The sequence below is a fragment of the Opisthorchis viverrini genome, assembly GCF_000715545.1.
Source record: "Opisthorchis viverrini unplaced genomic scaffold opera_v5_131, whole genome shotgun sequence".
NCBI classification, from domain to species: domain Eukaryota; kingdom Metazoa; phylum Platyhelminthes; class Trematoda; order Opisthorchiida; family Opisthorchiidae; genus Opisthorchis; species Opisthorchis viverrini.
Window position 1 is genome coordinate 620436 of NW_008751784.1, and position 18670 is coordinate 639105.

General features: G+C 45.1%; 1 protein-coding gene across 1 annotated transcript in view; it reads right to left on the bottom strand.

Moving 5' to 3' along the window:
* T265_13985 (hypothetical protein) overlaps window positions 1-18670 on the bottom strand; it is a gene marked incomplete at both ends in the record, with an annotated part of 46752 nt that overhangs the window by 14674 nt on the left and 13408 nt on the right. Inside the window, 2 exons of the mRNA XM_009171514.1 lie at window positions 894-1118; window positions 11596-11722. Coding sequence (XP_009169778.1) covers window positions 894-1118; window positions 11596-11722 — 352 coding nt within the window. The remainder of the gene's footprint in view (window positions 1-893; window positions 1119-11595; window positions 11723-18670) is intronic.

The following is an 18670-nucleotide window of genomic DNA, read 5'->3' on the forward strand; positions in this document are numbered from 1 at the left end:
TTGTTAGAGCTTTCAGCGCACTTGTAGCCGGACGCAACAGGCATCGCAACACAACTTGTAAGCGATTTCACAAATAAAATATCGGTCAAACTATTTCACTGAAGCGCAACTTAAAGTGAGACACCAAGAGGCACAAGAAGAATTCTATTCATCAGGAGATCCCCTAGGCTGGTGAGAATGTTTCTAGCCACTTCAAATAGACCTTAAACGTGGTCCTGTGCCGAATCTGCTTTGTGGCACACCTGACCATCAGGGCTATACGATTGCCTCTGGTCAGAACTCCAACGTCAGCTCTATCAGAAAGTCAGCTCATTCACCTGCAGTTGCAGAGATAAGTAAACTGGTAGAAGTGATCGTAGGCTTGAAACAAGAGCAGAACTAACCCTGTTAAACGAGTTCGGAGCTTGTCGGTTGACCCTGATTTAACTTGGAATAACAGGCGTCTGGCCATAGCACGAAGAAATCGCTACTATAAAAACCTAAGGCCCTCGAGAAAATAATATTCGTTAATCGACTCTGGCCTGTAATGTGGGCCCAGAAAAACCTGATGGTCACTTTGAGGCTACGATCACGTTTCACTTAAGTTCCATACGAACGATGCCCGTACTTTTTTCACTTTATTCGGTCTTGCGTGTATTGCGGTGGACGAGGGCCCAGAAAAACCTGATGGTCACTTTGAGGCTACGATCACGTTTCACTTAAGTTCCATACCGAACGATTCCGTACTTTTTTCACTTTATTCGGTCTTGCGTGTATTGCGGTGGACGAGATTGTATGAAATTTATTTATCTCTCAACATAGTCATTCTCGCTTTGTTGAAAATCAGTCGTACTGATTCACCAAAAACAGTTCACACAGGGCAGATAAAAGCATCACTCAGTAAGTATGCTAACCTGTGGCACCATGACACCAGTGGACGAGAATATCTGAATCCGGGCGTTGACGCTGCGGTCCAACTTCATCCATCGCACAGGGCAGATTACCTGTCTGGGGCGACGTAATACTTATCAGATAGAGAAGGGTCTGTTGTACAGCTTGGTCTGCAGCCGGATTAGATCGCAAATAGCTCGGGAAAAGCATCAGAGCGAACAAGATACCAATCATTCCATGTCCAGCACCTGTGGCAAGAATGAAGCCGGCAAGAGGAAAAAAGTGCAATCATAAATCAATCGAATAGGGGAATGATTAAAACGACCGAAAATGGGGGCCAGCTGGGCGATACGCTTAGCAGTTGTCATCAGGATAGTTTTGGAATTTCACCACTGGTGAAAATGTTGTAAAGAGGTTGTGCACACGAAAGATCGGCTTCCCTACCAGCTGAAGCGACTTTGATAGCCCCATATGGATACTATACGACCATGAGCAGAACTCTACGGAGACTCAAAGCCGGCATTAGATACAAATCCATGGGTCAGTAATACTCTGTGGCGATTTTCAGTTCAACAGAAGCGTAGAAAGAACCAATGGACTTTCAGATTGGGCGTGCTCGTGCGATCATGAGCGGCCCTCCACTTTTTTGATCAATGTAACTATTTCAATATGAGTGTTGAAAGTTACGTTGGCAGTTACGTTCCAATGCACATACAGTAGCAATCCTCAGTGTGCATTCACTGACGATGTCTCATCATTTAGTGATTAAACTGTTGTGAACAAATCTTCAGGCTCGGATGACAGAGTCACAGACATTTCAGCATATGGTGAGTTGCTTTTTGTTAGTTTTTCTATTCAAGCTTACTAATGGGAGCAGTATACAAACAAACTGATATCGTGTGAAGTGAAATGTAACCATTTGTAACGTGTGAAAACGAGTGAAAACCACAAAAGTCCTCGATTTGGCGTTACAACGAGCTAATAAATAAAACGAGCTAATAGTGCACGTGACATCACAGGTGGCGAGCCGGTTGTTGCGCACGCTTCGGTGAACAAATGCTACAGAAAGACAACATAGAATCATCGAAAAGACAAGCATAGCTATTGAAGCGTTATCCATTCGATTTAATAGCGGAGCCAGCAAAGGTATAGGGTATCGTGCCACTTCTCAGGATCAGTGAATACAATTTTCACCCTCGACAGAGCAGGTCGTACCAGTTGGCTATAATGCAACGATTTGATCTTAAAATAACAAGTGGGATGACGGGTAGGGACGGAGTAACATGAGTAGGATCGATTAGTTGAAGTGCATGATGGACACAATTTAGTCTGTTCGAGTAATTGCTCGTTGTCTTGCATCAAGAGATCAAGGAAGGCCTCCAGTAAAGCAGTCAAACGAAGTAAGCGAGATGATAGATGCCACGATTCCTGTAGGAACATGCAGTCCGTTCTAATGTGCATGCTTGTGGTAGATGGCACAAGTGTGTTCTTCGTGGAATATTGTACTGGAAGGATACGACTGATTCCCAAAAGGCTATTTCGATTCGACCGGGTGTGGAGGGATCGGTCATGTGATACTTTGACGACCGGTATCCTAGGAGACCAGTCTCACGAAGTTTTACAAACAAACCAATAGAAGTGAGTAGATTTTCTACCGAGAATTATTTATGGCGCAGCTATTCATCAGTAACTAGTCCTCGATGAGCCAGTCGGCCACTTTGGCTAATAGTTATATGGATCGTAGGACCGCATACTCCCAAGCAAACTTCCGAGAAAATGGTTTGGCAAGCGCAGTGGTCTCCTGAAGAGACCACATGAAAAGCCAACCAAAAGCAGTCTCTCATCAGGAGGGGGTGGCGACCGAACACTCATGAGTATCTATAGTACTCGACAAGGTTAACAGGCAGTTAGAACACCCTAGAGGAACGTACTTCTGGAGGAAAGCTGTGCAGCCGGGCTCCAATCGCTCATTTATTGGTCTTAACAGCTTTCGCAGTCAGTCCGTGAAGACCCAACGCACGGTCAACAGTCGGTACAACCTATTTCCAGCCACACACTTGATTAACCAATCCCCGTTCCCGGATCATTTTTGTCGTTAGGTTGCAGACAGCTAATGTACTGAACTACTATTGAAATGACAATATTTCATTGGGAGTAGATAACTAGATGAAACAGCGAACGACAGACAATTCCCGAAAGCAACGTTGAAGTTTTTGTTTCTATTCAGCCCCCTTCCGGAAACTCACCATAGTGTATTTGACTGTGGTAGAACGTATTCATCCTAGCATTTTTTCAAGATTCCAAACTGTCAGTTTCACCCCAAAGTTTGTTTGGGATTCCAATCACCAATGAAGGCGACTCCACAACTACTCGAGATTCTCTTAGCATCTAAGCTTAAATGTACAAGTGAAACAGGTACACAGTCTCAGTCGGAACGATATCCAAAGCTACTGCTCCTCGAGGGTCTAATGGGCCTTGCGGGTAGTTTCTCGTGAATGAGGGACAGCATTTAAACCGACGGTATGCCCAAATAATGGTACACAAATCAAACCAGTTGAGATTAAGTAGAAGTATTTGAAACCGACGGTATATGCAGATGATGCGGTGACCCAACCCTCCCAAAACACGCAACCAGATCACACATCACTAGCTCATATCAGTCAACGATCGGTCTGACTTGCATCAACTCTCTCTCTCTCTCGAACATACACATACTAAACTTGAAGCACAAACTGCACCATTTGAGAAGGTGACGGGAATCAGTGCAAATTATTTTCCATTCAAAAAAGTAGGGTGTTAAGTAATATTGGAAAAAGTGCAACGGCTTGCGACATCCTCGTCGAACAGGTAACTTTGACAAGTCGGTCAATTCCCATGAACGCGACAATTTTGGGTTCGCTCCCCCGAACTGAGTCACTGGTTTAGGGACTCAGGTTACTTATGCTGAGAAGCTGATCACCGCATGCAGAAAATATGTCTATCCAACGCCCAAAGATGTGCAACCGGTGCCAGACCTCGTTATCCAAAGGGCTAGTCAGTCGACACCGTGTGCATACGGACCTGGATAAGCTTTGCTGGAGTGAAGAGCTGGTGATCAGTTACTTGCCCTTCGAAGTCATAGATTGCCCGTAAGGCGCACTAGTAGGAATGAGTTCGAATCTTTGAGCCAATGATGTCTGCCAGCGGTCCTTATCTTTGAGGCATATGCAGGTCAAGTCCTGCTTTTCGTTTGCTGTAACAGATGTTCACATCGAAGAACTGAGTTTCTTCAGAGAAAAAGAGAGATGATGCTATACTCGAGAAAGTTCAGAAGTCAAAGTTTTCAGTTGCTCACCGAATATTCCAAGACCACAACTTACAGCCCGATCAGTCTTGTTTAACCATCGGTAACTGGACAGTAGCACAATATCTGTGCCGCAGCTGCAACATACGATGGCAACTATAGCCGACAATCAGCAAACAGTAAGGGCATTTTCGGGTACTTGAACCCAACTGGAATGCCTGGACTCATTAGTTCACGGTTTCACAGTTGCTTGGCACACATTCCGTCACCATTCGAGGAGATACCGTCAGCGCACTGCATTGACGATGCCCCCTGGAATGGCAACGAAATGTCTACAGATCAATTGTGAGGCTTAGCAAACACGTCAACAATTAATGAATTCACCCTAGCCACCGATGTTTCACAACGTTTGGATTCATCATTCCCTCAAGTAAAATACACCAGCACAGTCCATTTTTGAACCCCGGTTTTCCGAGAGTAAAGATCAAGTGTTCCCTAAACTTTTCAACTAACACGATAACAAACTCAAAGAGAAAGAGTGGAGAGACGGTGAGCGGGATACTAATGACAACCCTCGTGGCTCAGTTTCCCAAATTCCAAAAAGAGGTTTAAGCTCGAAAAACCAAACAACGCTCAGATATTATTTTTGAGCTGGTTTGAACTACGTACACTTGAAGATGACAGCTAGAATGGGTTTTGTGAGCGAAAAATTGCCAAGTTGGGATTAGCAGTGTGGGTTTTTTCGAGCGATATACACACCCACATGAATGCATGCAGGCGATCACTCGTCGTCATTGCGAACGACCATCACACTCAAATACTAGCCTGGCATCTCACCCTCACCCTATTCGAGTTTTTCTTCCCGATGACCGACACGTCAGGGTGACAACATTTGAGGAGCAGGGCACGCGCGTGCGTTACAGCAACTGGGAGACGACGTCAGTCATTCGGAGACCTCTCGTTAGATTAGTGAAATGAAAATGGGACGGAACAGTCAAGCGAGCGAGTGGGAACAACAATAAAAGGCTTCTACCGAGAGGAAGAATCAAGTGGAAAACAAACAAGGACTTAAACAACAAAACCCTCCAGAATTGAGTGGCATTTGGAATCGCGATGGGCACTAAACAAACACACAGCGGATTTGCGATAAATGGTACGGGGAATTAAAAGGGAATTAGGGAAACCGGAAGAGAGAAATCTCATTTCCGAAATGAAACTAGATACAATGGGGGATACAGAACGTGCGACCGGCAGCGTCCATATTGTCCTAATGGAGTAAATAAATGGCAAGAAATAGCAAAACGAAGAAGTTATTTATACTGTCTTCAGTAGTATTGAACGAATAAAGTTTAAGAACAAATTCAGCAAGAGTGAGATGAAGGGGAATAGTCGATAACCCAGTGAATTGACTAGTTTACAGTAACTCATATGCTTAATTCAAACCAATAATTGTCACACAGACGAGTATTGAATTCCAAGTAGAGAACTTACGTTGAGAAGGGATGGGGACATAGTAGCAAATGAACTATAAGTATAGTACGTTACTTATAAGGTTGCTGAAATTCTTTCGACAGTCTACTACGGGTTTCGACTTTCTTGGGCTTCAGCAAGCAGGCACAGTCTCCGAGGGAACCTCGGAGACATTCCACATAGATCGAAACTAGACACACTCGTACGTAAGCGGTTGAATCTCATTTAGAATCTTCTATAAACGAGTGTACTGCACAACAGCCGCCTGTAATGTTTGGTTGCTACGTCGTCTGTACGGAATACACAACTCACAAGCTCACCGAAGGCTTCTCGACGGCCCGCATGCGCCTTCATCCCTATCGGGCCACAGCAGTTGGGCGCAGTCCCCAGTTTCCATCAACCTTAAGTTTCACTTGAACCCAAATGGTAAACACAAAAAATACACTGCGATATCTTGACTATCGTACCAATTAAAACATGAGACGGTCTTTGTACAGCACAGCAGTTAAGGAATGTCATAAACGGGAGATTCTGTCGAGATTCAAATGAGCCTCCTGTCAAAACGAAATTCGTGTGCAAATGAGCGTATTTGTCAAAATTTGTCCAATTTGGGTTCAATTAGTACGTAAGGTTGATTGTACCCACCTGGTGAGCCACGAGAAGGATAAAACTGGTCATGGGAGAAGTTCCCATCAAGTGGAAATACACTAGGTCGAGGTATGATCACCACAGTGTGCCTGCCAGAAAGAGCAACAGTTGAAGAATGGATTTAGCGCGGCTTGCAAAAGCCACGTAGGTATTTGAAGGAAGTTCCCTTTTGTAAGATTAGTTTAGACTTTTTTCAGCTATCTTCTAGCACGCCTCATCGGGTTGCGGATAACATGATGAGTTACTGTGCTTGAAAGGAGGGAAATTCTAATCCAAATCCAAGTGAGACACACAGAAGGGTGTTACGAACCAAGGCCCTCCCGGTCTACAGCTGGTTTTGATACAGGTCACAGACTCGTGGCTATATCCTAATTTCTCTTGTGATAAAGACCATCTTTGAAAACCATACTTCCATCCTTCATACAGTCGAGTGGCTCAGGACTGATAATTAGTGGACGATCTAAGCAACTATTGCTAATGCCAGTTCTGGCATTTAAATTAGTTCCAATACCCAAAATGACACCCGGAAAAAACGATTATCTGTGGTCCAATAAACGCATTCTTAATATCAGAAGGGCGGAATGAAGCGGGACCTGATGCTTCTTGTGGGACCGACTGGTTCATGGAACACCTAATATCGTTACACTGTTGGAAATAACTTGGATGAGGGATGACCTTGCTACAAAGAACATCCATCACAGATATCGCTGTTGCTTGATCTCTGAAACGGACTCGGACTTAATTCACTTACAAAGAATACCTAACTGGCCTAGGAAAGAATACCACGTTAGTATACCGAGTTTGGTTGCCCAGCGTTCTAAGCTCATGGGTAACCTTGAGTGGAATGAATGGAATTTCGAAAAAAGCTGTCTCTGAAGCAAAAACTAGAGACTCAGGCAGTGATTTGCACAATAGGGCACAGAGCTGCGCCACACCCAAACAGGATTTTCGATGAATGTAGCGCTATGTCGTGTGCAGCCTCCGACACTTCACGCGCGTGCTTCGACTGTTTGGTCAGGACCAATCAATGGTCAAATCAAGCAGACGCGTGATGCGTTGGCTTCGACCTCGGACAGCAAACGTGGGCGTATCCTCTTGTCCAATCAAATAACGCCTTTGTAATGGCAGATGTGTTTGGCATCCTATCGCTTGTCTTCCCCTAATTGCGATTATTCTGCTGCTGAAGTTATCCGAGATGACTCGAATAACAAGTCTCGGTATGTTGGTGTTGCGCCATCTCAATTAAAAACCAACCAAACTACATTTAAGTTGACCAAATGTACCAACAACATCCAAGCAAAGGAGAAAGTGGCACTTGCGACGATTTGCCTCATCAAATAGTAGGCCAATAGACAGTTTGACTGCAATCCTAATTTCCAACCAAANGATCAAGGTTGTAACAATGCTCATTGTGAATTCTGATCACAGTTTGTAAGTTTGAAATGAGAGACGGCAGTATTTCTCGTGCAGTCCAGAAAATACTGCACTGGTGATTATTCAGACGGCCGGTTGTTCACCAGGTACGCCGAATACAGCAATGGAGCAGCAAACCCAGTTTCAAGGTCATAAGCGCTAACAAACCTCAAGATGCAGTCGCGAGATGCACGCGACATCCAAAGTCTATGAACATGAAATGCGATTAGTTGAACTTCAGTGAAAGTGGATTAGACATGAGCAGGCCATCCAGGGTTACTCGAGATGACTGTCCCGATTAAGTCTCCATAGCGAAACTGGGAATAATAACGGTATTGCAAATGGGAAGAAAAAGTTACTGGGACAGTAGTGAAGTTGCCTTTCGTGAATGATAGTAAATATTAAGTCACAAATATCCGAAAAATGAGGAGCGGGGAATATTCGTGAGATCGATCCATGAAGACATTAAGCCCGGAAGCTTCGGCAGTGTCAAACCTATAGCCGAACACTTCAATATGAGCATCACGGAGGGGACATACATCATATCCGGTGGATTGGATGAACGACAATACTCTCTGAGTCCAACATCTATGCTGACGTTGTTGACCGCTTGTTCTCTGCTTGCTTTCTGCTGTCTTAGAGGTTGCCCTTGGTTGTGCAAAGTCTAGAGGTACACCTTGGACTAAAAAGAAACCCGGCTGTCGCCGGGAGCACAAATCGTAAAAAATCTTCATGATAATGCCTAAAGCGTGAAATCCTGTTTACGTCCCCGGGAGAGCGACGCATCCTCTTTTGACCCAGCGGTTGGGGTGAACCGGAAGCAAAGTGAAGTAAGAAAGAATTTATTCACCGGTTGCCAGAATGCTCATACTCTACATGATGCCGCCAGTCAATGTATTTGCATGTGTAGTCGACCAGATCAAAGGGTCAGTTTGAAGACCTCGTTAGTTAGCTCTGGTGCAGGACGAATTCAGGTATCTGAATCGGACGCTCCTCATCTTTAAGCCGACCGGCTGATTTAGATAATCGACCGGTGGGCAGCTTTCAAAAACCTCCATATATCAAGCCGTTCCAGACAAGCTATGTTATATGCACTGACATCGTCACCACTGGATATCTGAAGTACCAGTTTCTTGAACCAAGGCTACGGTAGCCCGTGTCATCAAATCGGTTGATTTTCGCGCCCTCCGACGATAAGCTACTCGATCGGCCAAGAGAGATTAGATCTCATACTGATCGGACATGCACACGCATGGCTTCAAAAAAACTCCTGCTCCAACATTTCTTGCTGAGTGGAGCAAATGGGAAGTTTTTTTTAAAAAAAAACGTGGTGAGGGGATAAACCGATGGGCGAAACACATCAGGCAGCTGCTATACTACCCATCAACCAAAGGTCGAGACCTTGAGATCTGTCCAATACCAACAGCAAACAAAGTTGATTATGAAGATGCAAACAAACCAGCGTTTGTCGCGATCATCAGACAAATGCGAATCGAGAAACCGGCTTTCATAGCCGGTATCGTGTAGTCAAGTTGATGAGTGCATAATATAACGACGGCATGGCGTAACACACACACACTATGTAACAAACTGAGATGAAACTTACAATGCACGTGTAAAGCTACATTTTGTACTAAGTCACTCAAACACAAGTACCAACTTCAGACAGAAAGAGTTCCAAGAGTTTAATCTAAGTACCCTGTTCTCGGGCAAATTTCGGCGATTTTTGTGTTACAAGGAATCAATATTCACTCAGCATGTTCTTTCAATGAAACATTCCACAACATAATAAACTCACAAATTATTGCAGTTTGTTTTCCGTTGTGCCAGTCGTTTATTATAACCGGTGACGTCATTTGTAGTGATGCAGTTTGGCAAATGTCTTAAGAATGAACAGCCATAAGCGCTGTTGGCTGTAGTTTTTGTTGCTCGAAACTTCAGGGGTCGAAATGTTTTCTGGGTATTGAGTAGGCGGACAATATGGTATGCACTTCACACCATCAAAGTGCTGATACAAGAATGGATGAGGTCAAACCTAATCATCGTGCCTGCAGAGGAACCAAGCGACGTGATAAATAAACTGGTCTACATGGATAGTTGTTTAAGTCCTGATGGACTGATTGAAAACGAGATTACTTCTGGAATCGGGAAGGTTAGCTTGACTTATGCCAACCTCCCACATGTATCTCACAGGGGTGACGTCAGTTTATCTGTCAGGGGTGCGATCCATACCATTGTATGAGTCATAGACGTGGCCTCTGTGTGCAGAGGACATAGGAAAGTTGTTTGACGATTGTCATCTCTGAGGCAGTAATCGGGTCTAGTGGGAACATCGGATTAGCCAGATGGTTTTAGGAAAAGGGAACTCTCCCACGATGGATGAACTGGTCACGTTTCGTAGTTTAGTCCGATTAGGATATGCACTCCGTGTGTCAGAAGACCGTCTGTCTCGTAGGGCCCTTTCCACCCAGCACTGTGCTGAATTGGAACGACCAAAAGGTGGATAGTGAGTGACATGGCAACGAAGTATGAAAACACTACCCAGATAACTCATCCGGGTCACCAACTGCCGCCTCCCTGGATGGGGACTGGATGGTTAATGATAGCGCTCACGCATCAATGAGTAGCTGGCCGATTCCAGAACTAACTCAACATGCCGTCACCTCCAAGGGTTGGCCGTATGTCTCCCACCCTCCCACTCTCCAGTATTCGAAACTGTAGCAGCCGTAACCCACGTAGCGTCGGTACGTGGCTTATAGCTGATAATCTGAACTGAACTGAAATGAAATGAACGAGGTTGTTCAGTGGTTAAGACACCAGCCCTCTGACCGGAGGGTCTGTGTTTAAAACCCAACCACGGTATCTCGACCGCTCTTGTCTAGGTTGGACAATCTGGAAGTATCTCAGCCTTCGAGCTTCCTTCGGGTGGTATGGTGGCTAGGCGCCGAAATAGTGTTACAGATGAATGATTACTTATTTGCTCGTATTCTTTTGTGTTTGTGTTGAGGTATTTCCTTGCCGGACACCAGCACAAAAATAGTACACGTCTCAATTACTTGAATCGACAGTTGGTCCGTGTGGACAGAAAGAAAGCGTTGTAGGTGTTAGATATGACCACAACTCATACAGACAGCTTAACCACGAGTTCCGAGATCATCGGCTCTTTTGAGTTTCGTTTTAAACAATGTCACCGACGTTTCCAGCGTCTGTATTTCATTGCAAAGGGTTGCGGAGTGGAAAGAAATAGAGGCTCCGTGTAATCGGTATTCATAACATCATCTTGCAAGAATAAGCATGACTAAAGATTTGAATGAGTGAGGTTCATAGTGAAAGCCTGGTCTAAGTTGCCGTACGAGAAAAAGTGTCAGTTGGCGCACGTTGTACTTTTCGTTCGTTTTTACAACCAATCACTTGTGCACTGGAGAATAACAAGACTAGATCTTGCCGCGAGAATGTTGGTTACGAAAATTTATGTTTACACTGACTTTCCGTTTGGTTGGAGTTGGAAGCGGTCAAATATGCCGGTTACGCCGGTTGGCCTACATCGTACTTTGAAGAAGAATTTGACGACACTTTGGCACCAGTGGAGTAAAAGTTCCTTCCTCGTGGAATGAAATGGAGTTACCAGGATTATCCACCAGTACGAGGAACCAACTAATGTCCCAGACATTTCAAACCATGTACGAAGACGTTTCATTGTAGATGAGCGACGAAAGTCGATAACTGGTGCTTGGTGGTTATGGCAGGTTTGTACATGATAATCCTTTATCTCAAACAGTTTTCAACATAGACACAACACATGAGGAGCAACACAGATTTACTTGGGGAAATGGACTCAACAATGCCTTCATGTGTGATTGTCGACCTCTCACACAATCATTGAACACACTGAACACACGGATGGAACTTACCCAGGTACTCTGTACCATAGTAGGCATACATCAGCGGACACGGGGAACGATGGGCCCGAGCATAGTTCACACCCGATTGCAGAATGGCATCGCAAATGGAGTGAATTGTGGAGTCCGCGATAAATTGCTACGGGAGTGAGCAAGGGGGCGAGTGAAAGTGTAGATATCAACTTCGAGAGAATGACGAAACATGCGTGTTGCAAAGTAAGAACCTACTTCGGAACGCATCGTTCAGTGTGGAGAATACCGGGTTTCAGATGAAGTAGCCTACTCCAGTAAGGTAGTTGAACACACCGAGGTGATGCAGTACATCGCTCGTCTTAATAAGAAAAAAACAGCTTCGGGGGTATTGAATTTGATTTGACAGCACAAGATCTCCATCCATTTAATTACTCTCCCTGTGTACTTACTGACCATGACCTGCTTCGCTCCGTCACCGTTTCCGTACCGGCCATTCGTTTTGCCACAAAGGCAACTCCGTCCGAGACCGGATATCCTAGAATTTGCCTTGTCACCGCAACTACTTACTCCTCCGTTTGTGCTCCGACTGATGAGCGAGCCATTAATTGTCCTGTCCAACCGCACGTGTGGTCACATCGCCAACAGGAATAACGAGACTGGTTTGAGAAGGGGCAACCACAACTCTGAACCCTGGGCCGAAATCCCGCTCGCCGGTATCCTCCATGCGGACTATGCCGCTAATTTGTACCAGACTTGGGCACTTACTGATGCCACGAACCTGGACAACTGAGGTTAGTTGTATACGTGAGCTTACCTGTGTGAAAATAGTACCGTAGCCCGTCGAACCTGATTCATCCATTTGATATCTGGGATCGTCAAAACTACGCGTGACTCACAGTTCCGTACCGGGAGCTCAACACGGAGTATCACTTATTCTTGAGTTCACGTATAACCGCATATGCGATAGACACTATATATAAAAAATTGCCCAGCTGTAGCAGCCTTTCAGTGCCTAACTGCCACGAGGGCTGGGATACTGCCAGGTTGGCCAAGCCTAGACAGAAGTCGAGAATCAGAGGTCGGACTCGAACCACGGACCTTCCCGTCAGTTAATTCGCGATCTAATCACTGAGCCATCTCGCCCCCACACACACTACAGGTGGAACTTCCTAGCGAGGAAAACGAATTACGAAAAAGGTGCCTTTTCATTAGTGACAGTCTTTAGTGGCATGCTTGATTAGCCTCAATCTACAGATCAAGGAGGTACGATTCATATTTGAATTGTATTGAGCTGTGATTAGTTTTGGGACAGATCGGAAAGCGCAGAGGTAAATGAGATTCCACTACTGGCGACAGATCACATTTCTTTAAATACGAAGGGATCGGAAGGTATGCTTCAAGGCCTCATGCCTATAAGACAGTCGGAGGAAGACGAATTTGCGTCGCAAAGTTATGACCTCGTTTAGAAATTTCGAGCCTATATAGCTGTTCACAGTTTAGTGAACTGCCCCGTTGTCATGTTCCAGCGTGTCGTCTGGGCAGTTTTCAAGCTGTATGTCAGCGGTCTTCCTGAAGTAGAGCGACCGATCGCCCCAAAGGTCTAGGTTTGATCACATTCACCGATTCCACGAAAAATTAGCAAGTATAATCGAGGATGATTCAGCCTAACTGAGCCCCCTCCCCTAGAACGACCAACTGCGTGTTGCTCCTTCCTGATCTTGGGCACTCAGTCGGTGTGTCAAATGTGAAATGTTCCGTACTATGGTGCTGTGTGCCTATCTAAGGCTGGGTTATTGGCTGTTAGGTCAAGTCAATTTCACATAAAAAGAGCTCAGTGATCTCCCTGCATAGGGTAGCAGCTGTGCTTGTAAGATAATCGATGTACAGTAAATTCGAGCTGAGTTTCCTACCGGAGAACCAGGTAGTTTTTTGTTTGGACGCGTATAGACGGAAAAGAACGCGTGCAAGGTATGACGCGCCACAAAGTTCATCATCGGTCGAGTATTTTTTCTGAGGACCGGAGACGGCATCCGCGCATGTGGCCTGCTCGCTCACTCCAGCTGAACGAAATTATGATCAGTTTGGAAAAGAAGCCCTAGACCTTGTCTTCGCACGACAGAGGTTCCATAAATCTATCTACGGTTGACGGGTCACCCTAGTACTGATCACAAGCCCCTTATAAGTACATTTGGATCTAAACTGGTCACAAACACAGCGCTAACCGATTGCAACGGAAGGCCACTATTCATCTAGGAAACGACTTTTCGATTGCATATAAACAGCCACTTCCTCCGGAAAAGCAGATGCGCATTCGCGACACATTGGATCTCATAGTGCAGCTGTTGGTCACAGTGAACGCGATTGTGAATGTTGAGTTGGACGTCAGGCCCACTGTCACCAACGCTGTCCAAGCTCTCCCACTAACAATGGCCACTATTCAGGAGGCCAATGAACGGGGCTGTGTGCTGGAGAGTCATGAATTTCATTCGACTTGGCTGGCCCAGTGAGAATGTCAACCCAATGGCTTGTCAGTAGGCTAACCGTCGAAATGCTTTATCGACCGTGAATCGGTTGTTTGGTGATTGCCATGCCACCAGAAGGAAGCACGAGGGCTGGGATACTGTCAGGTTGCCCAAGGCTAGACATCGGAAGTCGAGATGCAGAGCCCAGGTTCGAACCACAGAACTTCCGGTTAGTAAATTGCCGCTCCAATCACTGAGACAGTCTCATAGTCTAATAAACTACTTTTGGACAAGACGTTGGAGAGAATTGTTGGCGTATCAGCCTTCAGTTTGGTCTATGCCTGAGGTACCGTGACAACGGCCACACATGGACTTCATGGGTCCAGTGGATGGCCTGAACCAACTGGTATGGTAGACGGTTTCACGAAGTATTAATAGTTGTCCTTTATATATGCAAGATATTTACTGAAGCTACCATTGCTAGACTGAATAAACTATTCGGTTGCTTCCAGTTACCACATACAATGGTAACGGACAATGGCAGGCACTTCAACTCAGCTCTTTCCAACGACTTTTGTGTTCGCAACGCGCTGTTGTTCCTTCAAAACGATCTCCTTCACTGGAGTGTTCAGTTTGGAGGAAGGGTGCTTCAGAGTGCCACTTCAAGGGGAATAGGGGCCAATGATGCTCATTGGATTCCGACGCGCGCACACAGTTTCTATATCTGTGGATAGCAGTTAAGTTGCCTCTTGGGAAGCGAATCAACCAGTTAAGGGATTGAGAGGCCTGTCTTCACAGTGCTATTTCCTCTCGATGGTTCCAAAAATGGGCGAGTGCTACCCACTTCATCGAAAACGATATAAATCGAGAGTTGGTGTAACGGAATCGGCGAAAATCGATGGGAGTCAGACCCTCTACGAATCGGCTATTTCTGTGCGAACTGTGAACTTGCGTGCTCAGTCAGGCGAACATCGCGATTCACCCGAAAAATAGATACGTCGATATCGGCCCTATTGTGAGGACGGTTACTTTTGCATTGCATACACCATCTAATTGAGCTCAATCAAATGGAAGTGTCAGGCCACGCAACCCGTTCACAGTATAAATAGATCTGCCATAAGAAATGTCTAAAACCCATATGCATTAATTGTCTTTCCGTAGCTCTAGACAAGGTTCATGGTTGACTGAGTCGGCCAGCGTTGAAATAGGGAGCAAAACCAATAATTTTGACCAAAATAACCAAGAACTTCTCACAGAGGGTTTCGAGTTGTTGTAGCTGTACTCAGTCTAGCGTTTGAACCTGAAACCCTAGACAGCATCCACGTAACACGATACTCGTATTGATCTTACTCGACCGCGCTATTAGGGAGAAACGGACATGGGGATTGCAAAGTGCGGCCGTTCCTCCGAGACTTTGGGTGAAGTTGAATGGAATCATGCGCCTGTGTGCGTATGACGAAGAGTAACTAACATCCAGCTTCGCATACGACAGGGAAATTAGGCGCAATCACGACAGAACCAAAATGATCATTAAGCAGCTATGCTTACGTAATTCGATCGCGCAGCATAGGGAAAACATGCATGGGCAGGAGAGTGCGTCATACGCGTTGACGATAGACGGAAGTTATGTGGTTGCCAAAAATAAAACGAACTCGTTCCCGCTCGGTTAATGGGGGAAACGTTTGGGGATCAGAACAATTATCTTTTCTATGGTATAATGAACAAAGCAAGCTGCTAAGTGAAAAGTAATTTCAACTAATTCAAAACTAGTGAAATTACAAGTTAAACAGTAGAGACCGATGGAAGGTCAATCGGGATGAGGTTCAAATGTTTTTTTGCAAAAGCGGTATACACAGGACACTCGGATGAGACGAGTGAAACCAAACTATATGTGGCTGTACAGTCTCTCACGGATCGACAATTATTTTCTCGTTACGGCTGAATAGTACTTAGGAATGTTTACCAGGCAGCTAGGGAGAACAAAGCAACGAAGCATGTGATCAGGTCACGCAACGAGTGTACATTCATACTGGTGAAAAGCATGTCCCCTTGTTGAACAAAGCGGAGACGCTGAACATGAATAGTTCTACTGTCGTATTGTCCGAGTAGAATGAATGTGAACATGTTTTCACATGCTGTTAGCGGTTGCACTGTGATTCTTACTGCTAAAGGTGCGAACTTTCTGACCGGAAGTTCCGTGATTCTAACTCAGCCTCTGCATCTCAGCTGTTTTTGCCTAGGCTTGGATAGCCCGGCAGCATGTCTGGCTCCGTACTTCTTTCGGGTGGCTAGGCGCCGAAGGTGTGTTACACCTGAACGATCATTAGTATTATTACTATTTTTTATTGAATCAGTCAAGCTAACTCTCGATGTGTTATTGAGCTAACTGCACAACCACACCAGTTTCCAGAATGGTGATCGGAACAATAGGTCGTTTAATTAAGCCCATATGTCTGGTCCTGGGACACAGAAGTACATAGTCAACGAATTTGGAATAAACGTGAAGGAAATATTGTTGGCAAGCGAGGCAATTAGAATGTGAGAAAGGCCACAGGAGAGCCCATAGGACTACGAAGCTTCAGACAGTCAGTGCGAGGTGAGTGTACTAGGAGTTGACAGTTATTTCAACGCTGTTGCTTGAAAACAGATTTGGTACGAGAATCATCATGAATAGCCGAGTAGATGAAGAAACAAGTATTTCTTCACTGCAATTCAGGGACAAGCTCTACGGTGGTGCAATATAAACCCTTCCGGATAAGTGTGTTTCCTCGGACCGTCTATGAGCTGCAGTTCATGATCGATTGCATCATGTGTGCAAATTTGTCGGGCTGTCTGGGATAAATTAAGAACCAGTAAGCATTGCTGTCGTTTTGAACCAAAAAGTGTGGAAATTCTGGCATTGTCGTGTTCAGGTAGATTTACAATAAACCAGACACATCAGTGTCCTACCTAGCTGCAAAACGTCTAGGAGGGCGAGCTGATGTCTTCGAATTCTAGAATGGAGAGGAGGTTTTGAAGTGATCTGAGGACGGAAAGCGAGCACTGAAAGGCAACGATATCCAGTTAAGTATCCACGTTGAACTTTTTTCTATCTGACAGTGCTGTATTCACGCACCAATTTATCAGCTCCTTCATCCAATGAGCAGCTACCTACCCCATCTCCCCGAATCATCGGTGGACGAAACTGTGGCAGCTACATCCACTGTACAACAAGTACGCTTACAGCTGACAGTGATGATGATGATGATGATGATGGCAGAATAGCCTGTATCTCAGTACTGTGATTTGTCTGTTCTCAATGACGTGTCAAGATAACGTCTGAATTTTGCCTAAGCTTTCGCAGTATGTTGATATGAACCATTGTGAAGAGACAGTTTTGTCGTACGAATGAAGCGGTGGTTAGCTCAACAGTCTTGGATTACAATCCATCTTCGGCTTCGGAGGAAGTCAGATTCATCTGCGGGTGATCAAGGTGGTGAGATTTCTCGAAATTTAAGGCGAACGAGCGTGCTTCCAAACGGGGACACGAACAGGTGATGGTTGATACGTTTATCACATTTTCGGTTGAGTTTAGTGTGAAATATAGTTTCGCTTCGATCACTGCTCTCACGTGACCCTCCATGTGCTTGACTGGAAACACTGAACGGTATGACAGCTAACCTGTGTCAGTGGCGTTCATGCTGTCAGTTTCTATCCGGATCGCCTTCCGTCCTCTCTCCAGTACAGGACTTTATTCAAATAAATTGATATGCTTGTACGGCAGTGAATCACCTTTGTTCTCTTCTGGTGTTGCTATCGACGATGATGCTACGTTAGTAGCCTAAGTTTCACTGAGTTCTGCATGCGGTGTTTTACAGTAGTGCAGAACAGTAGACGATCTTTGTCCTGCTGCAGTAGACATGTTTGAACTGAGTGTTAACAGGTAGAAGACTTGTGGTATCTAGACGAACGAAAGTGTGTTCGTATTTAAGATCTTCACGAGGTGGTACGTCCATACACACTCGGTCCACAAACAGCTGACGGTTTGCGATAAGAGATTTATTCCACGTCCAAACCGAGCCTACCTGATGAGCCCCAAAAAGGGCGAAACCGATCGTGGGCTGTCGGCGGATTTTCAGCAACCTTATGAGTAGTACATTACAAAGATATACATGTATCGCGATATCTCGAATATCGTAGCGACTGAAACATGAGGCGGCCTGGTGCAGCACATTCAGTTGCCTGAGAACATCACAAACGAGATATTCAGCTGGGTTCCAGGTGAGTCTCTTGCAAAACCAAATTAGTCTGCAAATGAGTGTATATTCTCTTTAGACTGTCTTATTGGAATGATTTCAGGCTAGTCAGCACAGCAATTAAACATTTTGGCGAAATGCATTGATCTGCAAAATAAGCCGGTCGTAACAGTAGACTCATTTGAATCCTGACTGGATTATTCTTCAATGATATTATCCAACCGAATGTGTTGCATAAAGACAACCTGACGTTCCCATTGGGACGATATTCGAGAGATCGTAAGAAAATTTCTCGGCGTAACGTACTACTAATGAGGTTGCTGAAAATATTCTGAGAACCTATGACTGGTTTCGTCTGCCCTTCTACGGGCCCATCAAGTAGACATAGTATCCGAGTTTCCGTCAAGCTTGTGTCAT